Source organism: Mycteria americana, chromosome 1, assembly GCF_035582795.1.
Source record: "Mycteria americana isolate JAX WOST 10 ecotype Jacksonville Zoo and Gardens chromosome 1, USCA_MyAme_1.0, whole genome shotgun sequence".
Taxonomy (NCBI): Eukaryota; Metazoa; Chordata; class Aves; order Ciconiiformes; family Ciconiidae; genus Mycteria; species Mycteria americana.
In genome coordinates this window covers 123,324,667-123,345,552 of record NC_134365.1, presented here as the reverse complement: position 1 = coordinate 123,345,552, position 20,886 = coordinate 123,324,667, and the positions used below count along the sequence as shown (strand labels likewise).

At 45.8% G+C, this 20,886-nt stretch overlaps 1 protein-coding gene across 1 annotated transcript in view; it reads right to left on the bottom strand.

Annotated features, from left to right (window-relative positions):
- The window catches only part of BACE2 (beta-secretase 2), a 52,619-nt gene extending 37,489 nt beyond the window's left edge, over positions 1 to 15,130 (bottom strand). Inside the window, exon 1 of the mRNA XM_075518943.1 lies at positions 14,668 to 15,130. Coding sequence (XP_075375058.1) covers positions 14,668 to 14,979 — 312 coding nt within the window. The 5' untranslated portion in view covers positions 14,980 to 15,130. The remainder of the gene's footprint in view (positions 1 to 14,667) is intronic.
- Positions 15,131 to 20,886: the final 5,756 nt, after the last annotated feature.

The window sequence follows — 20,886 nt, the reverse complement described above, 5'->3', positions numbered from 1 at the left end:
CCCCACATTCCCAGCTGGTGTCAGGACTTGGGATTTGACCCCGTATCTATGCTACCTTTACATTCACTCTCTCCCCCAGGCACCTAAACCACTCAGCTATGCCTAGACACTCTCACACCTGCATTGGGCCCAGCAGAAGACCAAGAGTCCTTTGCCCTCAGTCTTTTCATGATCTGCATTGCTAGACTGGGAGGAATACTCTACTATTTTTTTTTCTCTCTGAAAAGCAATAATCTCTTTCTTTGCCAGAAGATTACAAAGTACTATCTGGATTAGCCAATCTATCCGTGCTTAAGAGCACTGCGTGCTTCTGTAGTTGAGATTTGTATTAAAAACACAAATGCTAAAATGACTGATTGCTCTGAAGTATAAACTTGCTAAACTAAATTGTGAGTTGAAATATGAGCATCTGACTCTGGGACTGATGAATAGTCATTTTGAAAAGAAATATTACAGGAAGTGCTTTATATATATTATCATTTTGACAATAAGGGAAGGCTATTATGGTTTAAAGACAAAAAAAATAGTCAGCCAATCAATCCTGGTAACAAAACAAAATATCTATTCTTCATTTCTGTTCTCTCCTTTCTGCCAATGTCTTCGGTTCCCTAAACATTAGCATTCTTTCTGCACATGCTGTCTCATGTGGTGTCTTATTTTTCAGGCTGAAATTTATTTGCTGTGTCTAGATTTATCATACAACACATCCATCCTATTCATGCTATATGAACATGGTTTGCTGTTGAACATGAGCTATTACTTGCTTATCTTAGAGCTGTGTGAATCGTAGCAATTTTGTCTCATTGCCGTTTCAGAAAAGATTAACCTTTTTTTCCTCTCCCCCCCCCCCCGATACAAATTGCTCTCCCATATCCCATATCCCTCTCCCATACCCTACAGAACGTAGGTGTGTGAAGAAACCCTCTCGTTCACCTAAACCAGCTACACCTGAAGTCATGCCCTGTTCTAGGCATTGGGTTTTAAGGAAAATCTGGCCTAGTTAGAGAAAGTTCAGTAACAACAATAATCTAGAGGTCTAGAAAAATCTCACCTGTAAATACCCATTGGAAAGCTTGGACTGGTTTGATAAGACTGAGGAAGACTGTGATAGTCTTCTAACAGACGTATGGTTGCCACAGAGACCCCCTGGGAGCTGCAACTTCCAGAAAAAAGGGGTTGCATGTGAGCCAACTAATATCTTTATCAGCCTTTCCCAGTGTAGCCAGTAACGCACATTAACATCAGGTAGACTGTTTGTTCTTACTAAAGCAGTATGGCACCCAAGTGCTCAAAATTTGAGTGAGGAAAATCTATATATTTTCTATATTTATACTAAACACGTTCTTGAATTGAAAGATTAATGAGTGTCTAGATGAATGGAAGATTTAAAAAATCCCACAAACACACCCTGAAATTAAAGAATGAATGCAGAAGACATGAGCTAATTGCACTTAAGTATGGACAGAGCTCTTGCTAAATCCGAGAGCATGTTTCCACCTGTTAGTAGGTACATAGGAATTAAATCCATCAATTTTCTGCTAATTACAGTACAGCACTGATGAGACAAGGGAGACTGCAAGCTGAATGCCACTGGGACCAACTCTCAGGTCCAACTGCAAGACTCACAAGGAACCCCTGTGCCCACACAGCCCTGGTTTAGAGACCAGCTACATCTACACTCTGTGCCACATCTAAATTAGCAAGCATCTCATCCAGAGCCCAACTCCTCCATCCCCAGAGAATGTGGTGGCCAAAGGTGTTGGAAAGACAGCTATTAATTCAATAATTCAATAATTCAACAGCTAAAAAGAAACTGAAGAAAAGCCTGAAGTCTGTCTCGACCACCAGCCTGACTCTCAGAGATACGCTCGTGAATGCCATTACAGATTTCAAAGTCACCTTCTCAACCTAAACCTCTTTCTCGCTTTGAAACCACCAAGCGAGCACTGCTGGGTGCTGCTCAGCAGGATTTTGAACTCTTTGGAGCAATGGCCAGCCACATCAGACGGCTGGTAGTCCACGGAGGTATGGGTGCTGTAGGAGGCCCTGAGGAGAGGGACAGCTTCTAGCTGCGCAGTAAATAGGAGGGCAGCGGAGGTGGGCAAAGGGCTGCACGGCTGTGTTTCACAATGCAGGGGCACACACGCCACCAGCCAGCGAAAAAGGGTTTTGCTGTGCCTGGATAGCTCCCTCAGCAAGCCTCTATGCACTTGTACCCTTGTGCTTAACCACAGCCTGTCTCGCTTCATTCCTGAAAAAAAACCACTGTCAAATTTTTTCAGTTGACCTGAAGCTAAACTTTCTCTGTAAAAAAAGACAACCACCTCACTGAAAAACAACAAACCATCCACCTCAAGTGTCTTAGGTTAAATGTCTGCTACGTCTGTTCTGTTTACCAGCACTACTTAGGGCATGATACTTCTAAAAAAGAGTCTTATGTCAAACAATCTTAGAGGGGTTTTTTTCGGAAGAAAAAAAAAAAAAAAAGAGGAGAAAGAGACTCATCATGCTAATACACTACCTTTCAGAATATGATATCCAAGGAGGGCTTTTTGCTTTGGGCTTTTTTTTTTAAAGGAAATGAAATCAGTAAGCCTACATTAATGTATTATACCCAGTGAATGATTACAGTTAGAAGCTGCATACAGTTCAGAATTTCAATTTTCTGAGGCTTTTGCTCTCCAAAATTAGCTTCCAATTTATTTTGTCAGGTCACCCTTTTCTTTACCTCTGTTGTTCATTAGACTCAGAGAAATTGCTGTCTGGAAAGAAAAAAAAAAAAGGCATTTTTAGTTCTTCTCTACCTAGCCTCAGAAGTCCTACACTATAAAAAAAAAAGTTTGTTTTGAAACTAAAGCAACAACCCTCCAACTGCAGTATCTGTAAGACTGAAACAGTTTTACACATTTGCACAGAGCCAAGCTATACTGCGTAAACTCAGGAAGGCTTGAACTGACTAATCTTTAAACCTTCCTCATGTTGTACAAGCTTCTACACCATGAGTCACTGCCTGTGTTTACTGTGCCATTTGGAAATATCAGAATTAATCAAGGGCCACATTTCAAACTTCAACATAGCCTACAAAGCCCATTCCTAACGCTCTTGAGCGTAGGCTAGGAGGTATCTCTAACCTCACCAGTGCTGTTATTTTATTTTAAATCTCCCTTTTGTCAAAGACACCACAGTACCCTTGCCCTTCAGTAGTGGGCAGAAGCCTCTCAGGAGAGATTCAGTCTCACTTCTGTATTTCTACCTCCATTAAAAGGTCTCTCCCTCACACCAAAGATCTGAAGTTCAATCTCAAATTTAAACAAGCACCTGGATTTCAAATTGCACTGGAGATATGAAACCAAGTGCCAAAGCTGCTCCTGCAATATTTAAGAAGCTTTTGAAGGCAGCGATTAACTTTGAAAAAGGCTGCATTTTGGAGACAGGTAGGAAGAAAAAGAAGTTTGCAGGACAGCAGTGAGAAAAATCAGTGTTTTGAGAAGGCTGCACGCCAGGTCCGATCTCTTCCCTCTCCTCCTCCCATCAACTCGCTCTCGTAACGACACGATTCTTTTCAGGTTTTTTCCCCTCCTCTGTCAAGATGTTAGTTCTGGAGATGGGTGTTTGGTAGCAAAGGTTTTTCAAAGCCTGGAGAGAAGGAAAGGTGAAGGCAGGACACTCCTGACATGTCAGGTCTATCTGTTCTCCCCAGAACAGGCTGTTCCCAGCGGTGCTGCCCTACCCCACAGTGGGGCCGCTCATTGTAACGTCCTTCTAGCCGCACTTACTGCCTGCTTTCAGGAAGGGCTTGCTCATGTTTTTTCAGTGCTTTTCTTCAAGAAGGACACCGAATGCTTATATGATACTTTCCAGCTGTTCCCCTAAAACACTGTAACAAAACCAAAGTGGAGAAGCATCATTTTTCTTGAGTTTTCTCTATCCATACGTTGCAATGGTGAAATGATCAACCTTCCCAAAACATGAAAGCCAACGGACAGGATTACATGGGAACCTCCACCTTGCTGCTTAAATCAAGTTCATGGCTGTGAAAGCAGCCTCTCCCTCCTGCAGGCCAGGAAACTACCGACAATCCCACGTGCACACACTGGGATCCCTGGATTAGCCAAGATTGTTGGACATGGAGAGGTAAATAAATTAGCACACACCTTGGAAAACCAGCTATGAACTCTCTGTACTTCAAGGCATGACCTCTGCTATAAAAATGCCACAACTTGTTCTTCAGGACTGGACTTGTAGCACTGCCAGATTTTGTTTAACATATGAGACCTGAAACAGTATTTCATGTTGCCAAACTGGGATGTTTCAGCCTGGGGAGCTGAAAAGACCGGTCCCTGCATTTACCCATCCTTTAACTCCCTTGAACTACCTCTTCCCCGCCTGCCATAGCAGCTCCCACCTCCGTTGCTGCTTTTCTGCCCAGAAACAGCCACGATCGCATACTTTCGCACACCTACTGGGTTGTTGCTACATGGACAGTAAAGGGACATGATTGGATCCGCTGCTGCAGGCAAGGGGAGGGAGGGAAGGGATGGGGGGTGGGGGGGGGAAGCAAGTGCAGGTATGTCAAGCACAAGGACTGGAATTTGGTTATTCAGATTGTATTCCGTGCTAGAAAAGCTGTGCCACATCTCTGGGGAAAGGCGTAGGGTCAGGCAGCTGCCCGCTGGTCCGTGCCATCTTAAGCGGCCACAGGAATGTACGCAGGCGGCCCCAGGTCTCAGAGCGCAAACAAGGTGATGCAACTCCAGTGTTTTTATTTCCCTTGTAATTAATAAAGGCAATACAACAGACAGAAGGCTTTTGCTCCCCATTCCACCTGACCTATGTAGGATATTACCAAAGAGCAGAATTTGATTGCCATCACGGGTATTTCTTGGAATTGTACAGGGGAGTTCAAAGGCACACACAGAAAGCAGCTTTCCACTCCATCATACCAGGAAGGACTATTTGATCGGGGGGAGGGAGGGCAGGGGGGGGGAAGCTGTTAAGCAATGTCACAATAATGTGTTCGATTTATTAAAAATAAGAACAATCTTTTACATTCATATTTATTCTAACATTTTTACTTAAAAATTTGGCAGGGCAATTTAAAAGGCAGATTTGATTCTCAAGTGAAATGAGATACGATTTTTTTAAAATTCTTTTTTTTTAAAGCAGCAGTGTTCCTCCCCCTGCTATTGGACTCATTTATTTCTCTCTCTCCTTCTCAAACATGCACTCTTTACTCTTTACCCTGGCTAATACTGTAGAGGCAGCAGCTCTGGGAAATGAACTAGCTTCGCCTGTGGCTCATACATCATTACAATTGTTAACCAAGTTCCACTATAAAAATCTTTATTACACAAGAGAACACAGAGGCGTGCAGGAACACAGCTTTATTTCCAGATACCAGGTTGAGTTTGTAGGGCAGGAAGTTAAAAGACTTTTTTATGCTCTCAAGTTGACGAAGCCTGCTACTGTGCACTGCAACATCACACAGAAGACAGCTTCCCACTACCCATTCCTCCAAATATCAACCTGTAAGTAGGAGTAAGCTACCTTCTACTTTGGCCAGGGCTTACAACCCATCACGTGATGATGGTACTTCAGGTCCTACAGCAGCCCAGGGCTCCAACATTTTACGCACTATGAGGAAGGCAGCAAGTGCAGCCACGTTGCTGCCTACGTGCTGGAGCTGATGGTGCTCAGGCCACTGGAATTGTGGAAGTTCACCCATCAGCAACAGCAAACATTGTCATGCACACCTGCCATGGAGAAAGTTTCCAAACCTGAACAAAAATGTGCAGATAGTATCACTAGTATTTGGTCACTTGCCAAGAAAAGGTTAACCTGAAGGCTCAGCGAGTGCAAATGAAAGTTAACTTTAGCTGGAACATGTAACACATGCCAGCATTCATGACTACAGCTGTTGAGAAATTTTCTGAGCTTCTTTTTTTTCTTCCCATACATTATTTATCTCAGCAGTCCAAATGCAAAAATCTGGCACTTTGGATCATGCAAAATGTTTGTGTTACTCCCTGAAGGACTTTGCATCCGTGAAGTAATGAGAAGATTATTCTGTGACAGATAAACTGAAGCACTGTGACTGCATCAGATGTTATCTTGCTACAGCACTTCCCAGGCTTTTTGAAGGTGTGACCACCTTTGGACTCCTCTGTCTTACTTGCAACCTGAGAGTCACCAAGAAGAAAAACAAATGAATTAAATAAAAATGTCTTTAGTCACAGAAAAGCATCAGTAGGACTGATGAATCATTTTCTGACATGCCTCACATTTCACTCTTACCCGTAGCAGACATCTAGTAGACAGCACAGTGAATGAAAGCATAGGTCTCTCCATACCACGCTTAAACAGCATGGTAATATCACCCTGAAGACCTTCCAAATTGGCATAGCATGCTCTGTCTTGACAAGATGCTACAACTGTTAATTTCTTATGCTGCAAACACTGACAGTCAAGGCTTCTGTATCAACAGGTATCATAACTGAATTTCAGAAGTAAAGTTTCCAACTAGGTAGAAAAAAATGAGAGAAAAAACCTTCCTCAAGATTATGCAAAGTCGCAATTTCAAAGATAGATTGGAAGCCTGCAGTTGAAATAAACACGCTAGTATATTATTTTCTATGCCAAAACTATTGCTGCCAAAGGCAATCTTCAAAATTTACCTTCTGCTGACCTGATGTATTTTTTTCTTCCCTAATACCACAATAAAATTTTCAAGGGGGGACACGCAGGACCCAACCTTCCATACGATGGCTTAGCAGGTAAGTCTTTTGTTTCTGTAGAAGCTCCAAATGGCTGATCTTCTCTCATATGAAGCTTCCTATGGTAGCAAAGTAAGAAACAGAGCGAGCCTGGGTGGGCGAGAAAATTCTCACATCTGGCCTTGACGTGAGCCTGAGCAGAAGCCACAGCACCGCGGCGGGCTCCGAGGTGCTCATCTACGGACCACTCTCTCAGGCAGATCCACAAATTAATATCAAGGAATTATCTGAGAGATGGCTGTCAAAAGGAGACGATTACTTCTTCCCTGCCAAATGGCAGGAGCTGGCCTTTAATGCGAGAAGGCTTGCACTCCCTCCCTCAAGCGGAGAGGCGACTCTCAGTTCTTGAGTTGTCATTTTGTTCTTTAAAAAACAAAAAAAAGGTAATAGGAAAAAGTAGTGCTATCAAGCAGTTTTAGATCCCTAGGAATGGATTCATTTGTGTCTTTAAGGAGGAAAAGCTTACCAATGCAGTGTTAATACCTTTCCTCTTTTAAAATAAAACCAGACTAGCAACGACTGAGACAAACATTTTCCCTAAACGCATGCAGTCTAACTTAACAGCAGTTTTTGCTAGTAAGTAGGTACAAAAATAAACCAACCATAAAGCTAAATAAAATCAACTAATTTTAGTACTCACAAGCTGAGCAAAGAGGACAAAATCTACAAGTAATTTATTTTTCACAATTTCAAATTATTAGTAAGCAGTGGTGAGGGGAAAAAAGGATTGTAGAGTGCAATTGCTGTCTTAACAGATTCCCTTCAAAAGATCCTTTTAATTATGACACATTAATTGTATTCAATGAATTGTAATTTTCACTCAAATAAGATTTTTCCTATGTAGCTTATTTTCCCCAAATTCCCTCTCTGCCGTACCCCACAGGTTTCATCTCTTCAAGAAGGATTCTTACAAAACCAAAACCAAGCTCTAGAACATCTGTCCCCCCCCACCCTCCTCATAAAATGCTCTTAGAAATAAAAAGGCAGGGAGAGCAGAAGAAGGAGAGACAGGCAAAAGGAAGAATGAGGGAACAACTCTGCTGGATGAGAGAGAAGAGGAGAAAGAGTATTATTTTATCAACCTTTGGCAAAAGAGGGAGCAAACGTTGACTTTGGCCCAAGGCTTTCTGAAGGCATGAGAGCTGACTTTGCTACATGACCGCCCTCGGACAAGCGCGGCCAAAAGCCCGTTGGACAGCCATGCCTGGAGGAAGCCCGCCGAAAGGGCTGGCACGTGGGCAGTAGCAGGTTCAGTGGCCAAACTTTCATCCCAAGAGGAAGAAGTTTACCAGGCTCCTCGGCGAGGTTCTCGGGTGGCTCTGGGCTGCTGCAGCCTTTGCTGCGCAGAGCACGCAGCCGCTGCTGTAGCAAAACCAAAACACGCGGTGGATGCAGATGTGCTCGAGCTACCTCAGGTGCTGCCAGCAGTAACGGAGCTCGCCGCGTGTCGCAGAGCCACCCGGAAAAGCACAGTAGATCGCTCACGCGGAGGTCCTTGTTGTCACAACTAGACTGTTACCAACCTGAGTTAGCTGGTTTCTACTACCTCGGTTCTTGAACGCCGCAATCCAATCGCACGAGTGGCTGCGATGTAGGCATATGCAGAGAGGAGGAGACAGATAGTCAGCTAACTTGTTATTTTAAAACCAAGGGAGTTCATGTGCAAAAAATTGCAAATAAAATCTATTTCAGTCCTGGGCTATTTCAAGTACTTTGAAGGACACTGAACCAACAGGTACACATTCAAATGTAAAACTTTTGATTTTAACAGCAGTCTGGTATCTGTAGAACATGTACTGCATTTGCTTCATGAGCTCAGATCCACATAGCAAAACCAGGCTGAAAAGCAGCAAGATGTATGACAGTCCCATCAATGGCAGGAAAAAACACTTCCGTTTTCTTAGGCAGCTGAGTGCTGCCTCCTTTACTTTGAAGATCTGATCTCAAGTCCTAATCTGGGCAGAAATAGGAGCAACAAGTTCCTTCACTTATTTACACAATTTATGATTAAATCTGTATTTTACAGCCCGTAAGAAAAGGGAAAGAGGTATGTCTGATTCATACTGGAGATGCACATGTGCAAGGGTATGCCATTGTATCAGCTTCCTTTTTCAAATGTAGCTATACTTGACAATGACCAGATAACATTTCAGGTCAGACTCACTTCACCTACAATAAGTGAGAAATTTTCAAAGATAATAAAATGTGGAGGCAATGTAATAGCTGATGTGTCCTCGCAGACTCGAAGTCCTAAGTGCCCTTCACAAAAATAAAGACCCCTGCAGGGTGTAGTAGTTTTTGAATCTGTCTTTCCAGACGCTATCCCTAGAGCTCACAGCCCTCTGGTTAGAGGAGGGGGGGGTGGGGGGAAGAAAAAATTCGAAGGAAAAAGGATTCCTTCCTTAATAATCCCAAACACCCAAACATACGGGAATTCCACACGGGCTTTCTTTTGTCCACTGGTTTGTTTTCATCTCATTTCTACTCCAAATCCCAACTAATTAACTTCTTAATAACACGCAAAATAGTTATTTGCTCACTCTCTACTTTCCTGTTTCCAAATTCAACTGATGCTTTTGCCTTGATAGGGAATGAAATGCAAGGAGTGGTAAAAAGTGTGAACCTGACACCTGTTGCCACCATCCCTGTTCCTCACAACAGATCTTCTGCTCTGACCCACCAGGATCTGAATGCATGATTGCTATGGTCGGCGACCCTGGAAAATAAAGTTTCCACCATTTCTCTGAAGGAGAGAAAGCACCTTTAAAGGAGCAGTTAGTGGGGCTCTAATCCAACTGACCCTGGGAGAGAAACACATCCTGAGGAACGACCATGATGAGCCTCTTCCATTCAGTGTCACCCTGGGCATAGACATCGCAGGCCATTGCAGCCCGCTTACAAACACAGCAAGGCAAAGCCTTGCTACAAAACACTAACTCTGCTATACTCTACTCAGGGCAAGTGCATTGTAATTAATACTCGTGTTTTAGGTTATTTTTATAGCACAGGCTCCGCTACCTCCATGCAGTCCCTCTTGCAAGGGCTAATTTTGTAAGGAAGGAGGTGCCAGAATGCTAATTTGTCAAGGCAGGGACCTTTCTGTCAACCCAAACCTGGTATGTTTGTTTGCTTTGTCTTTGGTCAAAAATACATTACACCCCACCGCACCACAGTACATCACTATATTAGTCCTGTCTTATGACTTTCAGGTCTTTGTCCTTTTTATTTTGCAGGCATCCAACAACAACAGCCAAAATCTACCCAACTCATCATTTAACAACAGGAATATTTTGCATTTCAATAGTACTTCCATTAGAGGGATCTGGAGGGATTTTGATGCTGCCACCTCAAAATACTCCAATACACCACAGCACTAGTCTTTGCTCCTCAACCCTTCCTTTTTTCAACTTTCATAAAGAGCTCAAAAATAAACACAAGAGACCCACATAATTACTAAAAAAAAAAAAAAAAGTAAAGAGAGAGAGAGAGAGACTTGAGTTGGAGCTTGCCTGCTAGTATTTGAACCTGGAAGGATCACATTTTCAAAACTTCTTGTATCTAGAAAGACAGTAAACCTCCTTTCAGCAAAACTAAGAAAGCAGAGCTTAGCTTCTTATGGAATAGCACAGCTCCAGAAATCAGGCCCTTATCACCTAATACAGCAAGACTAGTGAAGCGATGAAATTACAAGAGCAGGTGAATCTTTCCTCACAATCTTCATTCCTTCCAACACTCAGGAAATAAGAGCTATCAACAATTAAGGAAGAATGGCTGCATGTTCAGAACGTGCTAATGTGTGTGTTCATCACCTTCAAAATACCAAGCTATAAATTACAAGAGTTCATGACACACTTGAGGTGTTTAATACATGCCCCTCTCTATTCTTCTTTTCTTTAATAGCTGGAAGAAATTGAAGGAAAGATAACCTCCCATCAATTACATGGAAATGGGAGTTTGTGTTTCACAGTGAAGGCCGTTAGACCCAACATTCATGTTGACCTTTAAAACTTCAGAGCAAGTGTACAGGACAGGTTTTTGCTCACCCCCTGCACAGAACAAACCGCCATTAGGAAAAAACAATAGACAAAACCTCTTCATGCATACAATGAAAAATTGACACCGAAATTTCAAAAAGGAGCCGTGGCAGTCAGATCCTATCGTGATTTCAATACCCACTAATGGACCACAGCTACATGACCCTCAGCTCTCAAGAGGCACATGCCCGGCCTCTCTTCACAATGAAATTGCAGGAATAACATTTACCTGGTCTTAATAAAAGCACAATTTGGAAATGCAGTGGGACCAGCAGGACTACCACTAGCTCATACAATGAAAACTAGCACAAGAAGCAAGATGAGACAACAGTACTTTCTTTGCAAACATTTAATGCAGTCCAGATGGACTTCAAGAAAGCTGTGAAAGAATATGGGGTGCTTTAAGAGTTTGACTATTCTATTGGTCAAAAGCTTGTAGGAGAAACAAAATTAATATGAAGAGAACTGCAGTGAAGGTAGCAAAAAAACCCTAAATGATCTTTCATTCAATTCCTCACAGTGCTTATAATCTCAGGGCAGGCAAAATAATAAAAGATAGAGCAAAGGAATTCCATCAGATTATTTGAAGAAATAAGAAGTAAGAACAGTGCACACAATTCATATTGGGCTCTTGCCACCTCTTATTTAAATCTGGAATTGGAAGAAGTGCACCTATACAGACAGGTGTAAAGCACATAATCCGTCAGAAGTGGGACACATAATAATGCATCCATGAAATAAGAGACAAATATATCGCACTTCAATACAATAGACCTTCTTTGTCACCTTTCACATAATTCTTAAGTAGATCTGCATGTGAATGAATGAGAACTAATGGGGGTAATGACAGTTGACACCAACCTGGTAGCTAGTCTGGAGATCTGATACGATTAGGAAGGATACTGTATTATAAAATTGGAAACGATCAGAAACACTTTGGCTGCAAACACTTTGCAAAACTGGATTGACTGCACTGAAGTTTTCTCTCTTGAAAATAAAATAAATTTGACTTCACACAGCTGCTCTATTTTTATATCGTCAGAACAAGTATTTCAGAACTGCCATTGTGAAACTCAGTTCTGTGCTGTGTTTATCTGCTATGTGACAAATCAGAATTGGAACGAAAGCCAAACAGTGTGCCTTAAATGACCTGAAAAAGGAAATTCTTTAGTAGTAACTTCCTTCCAAGAACAGAAATCAAAAAAGGAAAATTTCTAAAAATGCAGTTGAGCAGTAAAGCAAGCTCAGGGGTGCTGAAGTCTTTCACAAATGCTCATTCCCCATACTGGCACGGTAGCTTTCAACACTTAACACACACGCTTTCAAAGTTACCAGGCACCAACACTACTGTAACCGCGACAGGGAGTCTTGTGCCTCTTTTCTCACAACCTGCTACTTGGTCTTGGTTCACTACTGCCTTGTTTGCATTTACCCACCCCCTCCCTGCGACACTGTCCGGAGCAGCAGCTCTGCCATCCACCTTTCTGCTCCGACAGCGCAGAAGTGAAGCCATGCTGCTCTGCAGCTCTTCTTCATTGCCAGTATCCTTCTTCCCCCTTGGCAAAATGTCAGGGCAGCGTTACACCCTGCGTGGGCTCGGCAGTCCTGGGAGAGGCCTGGGTGAGGAAGGGAGTTAGTTTGGGGGAAAGTCCCATGCCAGAGGGGTGCAAGAGTAAAAGAAGATGTCCAAGCATCACTTTACACTGCAGCTTCTAACATGAGGCAAAGTCAGGTTGGGAGGACCATTTAACTCAATAAGAGACATCTCTCCTTTTCTACCTGATCATGGCCCATTCTGACTCCAGCAACTACTTGCCCAAAGAGTTTAACACGATCCCAATGCTTGGTGGTATCAAGATACTTGCTTTTAGTATCAGCACTGTGAAGGATTCGAGTAGCACTAGCCTATAGCGGCTTTGCAGCTTTATACTATTCACTGCAAAGCAGAAAAACAAGTACATTTGTGATCTTTAAGTCTTCCAGTTTCAGGCAGGGAACGAGATAACAAATTCGTCTCCATCAAAAGTAGAGAATAAATTTTAACTGCACTCTACTGAGTCACTACATGCCAAGATCTGATTTTGGAAACACAAGCGCATTTACAACCTTACTTAGAACCTCGGTGGGCCTACTCATGAATAAAACTTCACATGTGCTAAACACCAGCGGTGGTCTTTTAAATAATTAACTTTGCAGGAACTCAGAACTAGTTCAAAAGAGTAAAAGCTTTGCAACTAGATTCAGAGCTTTTTTTCAGATGGAAAAAAACACTGAGGCAAGTTTATCTGAAATCTTCCATCACATGTAATACAAGTAATACTAGCTGTTAAGCCTAAGTGAAGCCACCAGGTGCACTGAGGGCAGCACATTTCTCCCTCTTAGACCTCCAGTCACATTATCAAAAGCCTGTCATATTTTTCCTTCTCCATTTCTTCCAATTTCAGAATCCCCCTAGACATGTAAGGAGATGATACGCTTGGTAGTCACTTTTTCTACCTAAAATTATTTTTTTCATTTAAGACATAGTGAATTGGATTATTAGTCCAATCAAATCCAGCATCTTGATTCTGGTAGAAACCAATATTGAATGTTCCCTGGAGTAATGAAGCACATACAACTCCACACTAACGGAACTTGTCAAAATATGCAGCGCACAACACAGAGGAAAAATTATTTCACGGCCTCTGTGGCTATTGGGCCGCACCTTGACACATCAGACCTCATTAGCTTTATTTTTTTTTAAACTCTATTCATTGATCATAAAACAACGCCACCCTTTCTCAATACACGTATTGATCGTACCGTCATGCATTTCAATTAGAGTGATGGTGTGACCGATCCTCTTACATTCAAGGTGTGAAAAAGCACAAGCTCACAGAAGTCCAAAAATGTAACAACAGCTGAACGCTCCCTGTTGGCTAGGCATTTTGGCATTCGTTGGCTTTTTATTACGGAGAGAAGCTAAAGCAGAAGAATAAGGATTTTTTTGTGTACACTGGGAATGCAAGGACCTGAACTCCTGAAGCACACACGAAGTTCTGAGGGAAAGCCCCGAGGGTTTTCAGGAAATTAATCCCCACTCAGCTGACCAGTCATCCCCACCAGCAGCCCAGCACCGCTCCTCCTGGGATCTCATGACACAGATGAAAGAGCAACTACATTGCAAAAAAACTTGAGCAATGCTGGTGAAGGCAGATGGGGGAGATTCAAGGAAACATGGTTTGAAAATAATATTCAAAACACACACGTTCTTTGTGTTATTAATGAGTAACACATGAATTCCCGAAAGAAGGGGCTGGTTTTGCCTAGCCATCACTTAGTTCAGCAGGAAGATTTCGAGTGATTCTCCCGGGGGCACCGGGAGGATCGATCAAAGCACCCAATCACAATGCAAAGCGGCTTAAAAAATAAAAGAATAAAAACGCACCCTCCGACTCTAAACCACAGCCATTTCGACTGACAGAACAACTCGCTGCGAGTCAAAACGCCGTGAGACAGCCTGAAACCGGGGACCAGCCCCGCAGGATTTCCCGAGCAGTCACTGGGCCGGGGCAGGGCAGCCTCTCGCAGGCAGCCGCTGCCCGTCGCCGCCTCCCCCGCGCCGCTGCGCCCGGCGACGCGGCCGGGGCCCCGGGAGGGCGGCCGGGGACGCGCCTCCCGCCCGGCCCGCGGAAACTCGCTGCTGCCGCCGCCGCTCCCCCGCGCCGGGCACCGGCACCGGTCTTTCGGGGGGTGGGGGGAGGCGCCAGCTCTGAGCACCGGGAGAAAGTTGCGTTCGGGCTGGGGGGCGGCAGACTCCCGCCCACCGAGGAGAAGTTTGCCCGCCCCCCACGCCCCCCAATCCCCCAGCCCACTCCTACCGCCTGCGGCGGGGTCCCGATCAGCATCTCCAGGTAGTAGCCGCGGCCGGAGTCCCCCTGCAGATTCTCCACCATGGCTAAAAAGTTGAGGGTGCCCGCGGGATCCGAGGCCAAGGCCAAGCCGTCCCCGCCAGCGACGGGATCCTGCAGCCGGCTGCCGCTCCCCGGCCGCAACACCACCGGGGCGGGCGGCGACCCGCTGGGGGCGGCCGGGTGGGACACACGGAGCGGGAGGGAGAAGAAAGCCCGGCAGAGCCCCGCGGTGCCGGCCAGGAGGAGCAGGAGGCCGGGAGCCGCCAGCGGCGTCCCCATCCCGGCGGCAGCGCGGGGGCCGCGGGGCGCTTCCCAACTGCAGCGGCTCCGGCCGGAGGCAGCGGCCGCCTGGCTGCCAGGCTGGAGCAGCCGAGGGGGGGAGGAGGAGGAGGAGGAGGAGGAGGAAGGGAGCGGCTTCCCCACGCCCCGGCTTCATCTCCCCCTCCCCCGAACCGAGCTCCTCCTTGCGTTTCTCTCGTACGGCCCCCGGGCAGCCGGGGCTCTGGCTGCCCGGGGGCCGTGCGGGAAAGTTGCTCCGGCCCGGTGCCCGCGGGAGAAACTTGCCGGCTCGGCTCAGCCCGGCCCGTAGCCCAGCTAACGGAGTGTGATGGCACGGTGGGGAGAAAAGTTTCCGAAAGCCTTAAAGGGAGAGCGGCGGGGCGGGCGAGCAGGGATCCGCGCTGGGGGAGGCGGCGGGGGCGACTGGGGCTCCGGTCCCCTCCCGGTGTGGCGGCGGGGCTCGACCCTCACCGCCGGGGGGGCCGGGGTCCGGCAGCCCCCATGGGGAGCCGCTCGCCTCAGGATCCCGCGGGAGCGGAGGCAGTGGCCGGAGGAGGAGGTGGAGGAGGAGGTGGGAGCGCGGAGCCGGGTGCGGGGCCGCTCGGGGATGCGGGGCCGCTCGGGGATGCGGCTGTGTCTCCCGCACGGGTGTCCGTGGCAGTGTGTGCCTGTGGCGCAGGTGACGGAAGCCGCGTTTCGCAGCGGCGGCGTCTGGTGTGAGGAGCGGGCGTGTGTATGTGTGTGTGTGGAAATTCATCTGCTGTACTAATAAGAGAGAGGCATGAAAGACGTCCGCTTGTGAGAAAGCCTGCGAGGCTTTAAATGTCTTCATCATGCAGAGAATTAATAACAGCACACAAGTGCGGCCTTTCGAAAGATGGGAACACTTAGGATGGAATTAGTCTCTACACCTCTGGAGTAATGACAGTGCCAGACAGATCACTGGATGGAGCAGATAGTCCAAAAGCCTTGAAAAATAACGCTGGGCAAGTCTAAGCAGAGTCACTTTCTGTTTGTTTCTGACCCTTCCCCCCCATCCTCTATAGTAGATAAAGTTGAAAAATATCCAGCCTAAGTTGTGCACGCTCTCAATATCCCCTGACCAATTTGCTGTCCTAGGCAACCACCTGGTCCGACCTTGTGTGTAAATCTGCTCCAAGCTGCGTGGACTGAGATCTCTCCCCTGCTATAGTAAACAGCAAGGGCTCTCTCCCTCCCTTCCTTGAGAGGGAATAATCACCTGCAAAATTTCCAAGTGTTTCACAGGTATTAAATGAAGTTTCACTAGGAGGTGGACAGCAGTAGTGTTCATTCCCAGGAAGGCTGAGCAAACTATTTGCTGGAAGGGTACCCAGGTGAGGCTGTTATCGTAGCCATTGCCAGAGCTGCTTGCAGAGGATAATCCTTAAAAAGAAAACTGGAGTCCACCTGCCCTTGCTGAAGGAAAAAAGGTGTTTTCACTTTTTTCACTGATGGTTTCAGTATTAGGGCTCTCGATCACTTAAAATCCGGAGCCCTTGCTCTCACTTTGTAGTGCCTCCCGTTGATCGGGTCAGTGTCCCTAGTGCAGTTGAGCGCTTTCCCCTGCATCCACAGCAGGAGGTGGATGCGGTCCCTGTCCCTGCTGCCCACAGAGCTCTCTTCAGGCGGAGGAAAGCGCTGTAGTGCTCTTAACCTCGCTTTGCAGGAGGTGGGAAGCCTGCAAGGGGCTTGGCCTGGCTGGGGACTTGGGTAGAGGGCATGGATGAAACTTGCGCTCAGGAGGTTATTTTACTTGTGGGAAACTACGCATCTTAGTAACAGGTGAGCTTGTGCAAACTTCCCCCTCTGCAGGAAGCTTTCTATTTGCCTGACAAGTAGGAATGTGAAATATTGCGGTCCGGGTATGTCTAGTCTCACCTGCTCTAGACAGAGCTGGAAAATGCTGCTGTAGGCTGATGGCAGCTGAACACCTGAGGGAGTGGCAGCGTGGCTCACACAAAGAGGTTATCTCCAGGGTGCTACAGTAATGGCTTTTTCTAATGTAGCTGGGATAGTGACAGGTTATACTGTAAGGCCTGTCTAGTCGGAGCTGAAAGGGAATTAAAATGCTTAGGGCTCTTCACGGGTGAGCTGAAAACTGGAGAAATGCCCCTGCCCCTTTGAAAAAGGAAATGTGAAAAGTAATCAGGAGTATAATTGAACACCCCCTCAGAGTGGTAGGGGATGTATTTATAACAGTCAGCAGCTATATACATTTTGTTTTAATTCTTTTACAGTACAGTAAGTCTTCCCCCTTGCCACTGTTGCTAAGATACGTTACCATGCTTCTGGTTAAAGCAATCCCAGTCAAAAGAAGTGTATAGTTTTCGAAGTATAGCAGATATAGCATAGCCTTCAAGTGTTCAAGAGAAAACTTGTCTTTTTTCATCCTGTTTGTTAAAAGTTCTTCTTGTCCTGTTTTCCACAGCCCTAGATAAGTCTTTTAGTAAATGCGTATCAGACAGCTGCTGCATGTGAAATGGTGTATGCGTAACCTTTCTGTCCTCCCATCACATCATCACAGCAGGGCTCATGTTCATGCAATAGCATGTTGTGAGGTTTCTGCCTTGCCTCGTCGGCTCCTTTATTTACCTAAGTATCTGACACAGTTTCCCACAGCATTCTCCTGGAGAAACTGGCTGCTCATGGCTTGGACGGGTGTACTCTTCGCTAGGTAAAGAACTGGCTGGATGGCGGGGCCCAAAGAGTGGTGGTGAATGGAGTTTACTCCAGTTGGCGGCCGGTCACAAGCGGTGTTCCCCAGGGCTCTGTGTTGGGGCCAGTCCTGTTTCATATCAATGATCTGGACAAGGGGATCGAGTGCACCCTCAGTAAGTTTGCAGATGACACCAAGTTGTGTGGGAGTGTTGATCTGCTTGAGGGTAGGAAGGCTCTGCAGAGGGACCTGGACAGGCTGGATCGATGGGCCCAGGCCAATTGTATGAGGTTTAACAAGGCCAAGTGCTGGGTCCTGCACTTGGGTCACAACAACCCCATGCAACGCTACAGGCTTGGGGAAGAGTGGCTGGAAAGCTGCCAGGCAGAAAAGGACCTGGGGGTGTTGGTTGACAGCCGCCTGAATATGAGCCAGCAGTGTGCCCAGGTGGCCAAGAAAGCCAATGGCATCCTGGCTTGTATCAAAAATAGTGTGGCCAGCAGGACTAGGGAAGTGATCGTGCCCCTGTACTCGGCACTGGTGAGGCCACACCTCGAATACTGTGTTCAGTTTTGGGCCCCTCGCTACAAGAGAGACATGGAGGGGCTGGAGTGTGTGCAGAGAAGGGCAATGAAGCTGGTGAAGGGTCTGGAGCACAAGTCTTATGAGGAGCGGCTGAGGGAACTGGGGTTGTTTAGCCTGGAGAAAAGGAGGCTGAGGGGAGACCTTATTGCTCTCTATAGCTACCTGAAAGGAGGTTGTAGAGAGGTGGGGGTCGGTCTCTTCTCCCAGGTAACAAGTGATAGGAGGAGAGGAAATGGCCTCAAGTTGTGCCAGGGGAGGTTTAGACTGGGTATTAGGAAATTTTTCTTCACTGAAAGCGTTATCAAGCACTGGACCAGGCTGCCCAGGGAAGTGGTTGAGTCGCCATCCCTGGAGGTATTTAAAGGACGTTTGGATGAGGTGCTTAGGGACATGGTATAGCGGTGGTCTTGGTAGTGTCAGGTTTATGGTTGGACTCGATGATCTTAAAGGTCTTTTCCAACCTATACGATTCTGTGATTCTGTGATAAGGCTTAGACTGTGCCATGTGCAGGTGAGTAGTCCCAATGCATTTATGAGCAATGGCAGGAATGGGCCTTAAAAGAGCAGTGTAAACAACTGCTTTTGAAAGAAGACATTATAAAGTCCTCCCAGAGAGCTGAACGGAACTATATCCAAAACACTCCTCGGAGGGGAAATCATCTGTATGCAATGAATGCCACTACAGTCAATATGCACATTTATTTCTTTGTGTATCACATACAGAAAATAAATGAAGTGCTAGAAATAGACACAAGTTTTAGTGTCTGTACTGCTTGTTTTCTAGAATATTTGGAGAAGCTTGTTTTCTGTATTTTTGTTATTCCAAATATGTATTCTTTGAGTAAATAATTAAAAAAAAAAAAAATCAGCCCCTGTGAATAGGTCTTTTTAAAAAGTCCTTTGTCCACATATAAATTTGCAGGTATATCTTGACTTTGATACAACTCTGCATCAATTTAAGTTGATGGTATTGTGGTGCTTTAAACCTTGAGCCACTTGACAGTGAATTAACGTATGTTTCTATAACATAACCTTCCACCAGGACTTACAGAATACAGCGCATCATAAAAATGCAACTGCTCTGTGTTATGGACAAGGTATATTAACTAAGCCAGAAGGACAGTTGCTATATGGAGATGTTAAATCAGGACTGTTGAGAAAACAAGCAGGAAAGGAGAAGGTGGCTGAAGATGCAGAGGAAGTGCTGGAACTGATCCGAGCAGAGGAACTCTGGATGGCTAAAAAGAGATCCTCTCCTTCTAAAAGGGGAAGCTGTTAGGGGACTGCTCAGACTGAAGCGGTTCTCTGCTGTGCGTCTGAAGAAGTCAGACTGACCTGTGCTGTCATTATGCAACGATAAGGGCAGATGGACGCAAAATAAAGACTTCTGTTCTAAAATTGCTTTGTCTATTTTCTGTGTTCCTACTGTTAGCATAATCAATACTTCACTTTTAAGAAGACTGATTGCTCTTTACTGCTAATTGCACACTGGTACTGAAAGAAACCCAGCTGGACCTGCAGTGTACAAATGGTTAATTTGCAGAACGCGGTAGCCTTAGGAGAGGGGAGATTTTTTTCTTCCTGGACCTGACTGGGAAATGGTCTTCTCTGTCTGTGGTCATCTTGCAATCAGTGCTTTCATGTTTTGGGCCTAATCCAGTGAAATGTTGCTGGTAAATGACAGAACAGTAAACAATCAAGTGGCAGCAGAGGCTACAAGATTTGGCTCTGTTGCGTGTCTGCCAAGGCAGTATGTCTTTGAAGGCAACGAACAAACCAGCTGCCCCATGGGATGAGGGATGTGCCACCCAGGAGAGCTATGCCAGTGGTACTGCTAGGCCTCTAGTAACATCTCCTGTGCCAAAGTGAGGGCAAGGACAGTTCTGGCGCTTGTTTAAGGACTGAGCATGTGCACTGTGTATAGAGCTCATCCAAAATGAATCTTGTGGCTGGAGAATATGTGGTTGGGGATGTAGGTGCAGATGTTTAGTGCCCTTCATCTCTTAACTGTGGGTAGAGAATCTATGGGTAGGGGTGCCTTCTTTGATCACTGTCTGTGCAATTAGTTTTCTGAGTGATGATATATCCCTTTGGCTACAGTTGAACATGTAAGATGTTGAAGATCCAGCTGTTTTCTGACAAAGTTCCATTAAAAAACAAGCAAAACATCATCCTTAGTTGCTGCTGAAGGCATGTAATCAGTGGTGGAGCCTGGCTGAGCTGATCTCAAAAGTCATCCCAAGACTTTGTTTTGTGGTAGAGGTTGTCACCCAGTTGGGTGCTGAGGTCCCTATTTTGCATCTTCTTCCCTGGAGCAAGGTCCTCCACCCCAGCAAGATTTCACAGGATGTGAGCTGCTCTCCATTTGGAGCATGAGGCCCTTTCTCCTACAGAAATCTCCATGCCCCAAAATGTTTTCTTTCTCCCCTGGGTCTTCAAGTTCACATACACAACACCTTCCCCTCTGTCCAACCTCATCGCTTTTTCTCTGACGAAGTGGTGTATCACCAATCAAAGGGAAGAGATGCAAACCTCAGCTTGTTTTCTGCTTGTCCCAGCGCTGGAGCAGAGGGGTTGTGCAGAAGCCACCATCCCTCCTTTGTGGAAAGGAGTGGGAGCAAAGGAAGGGGAGGCAGAAACACAGC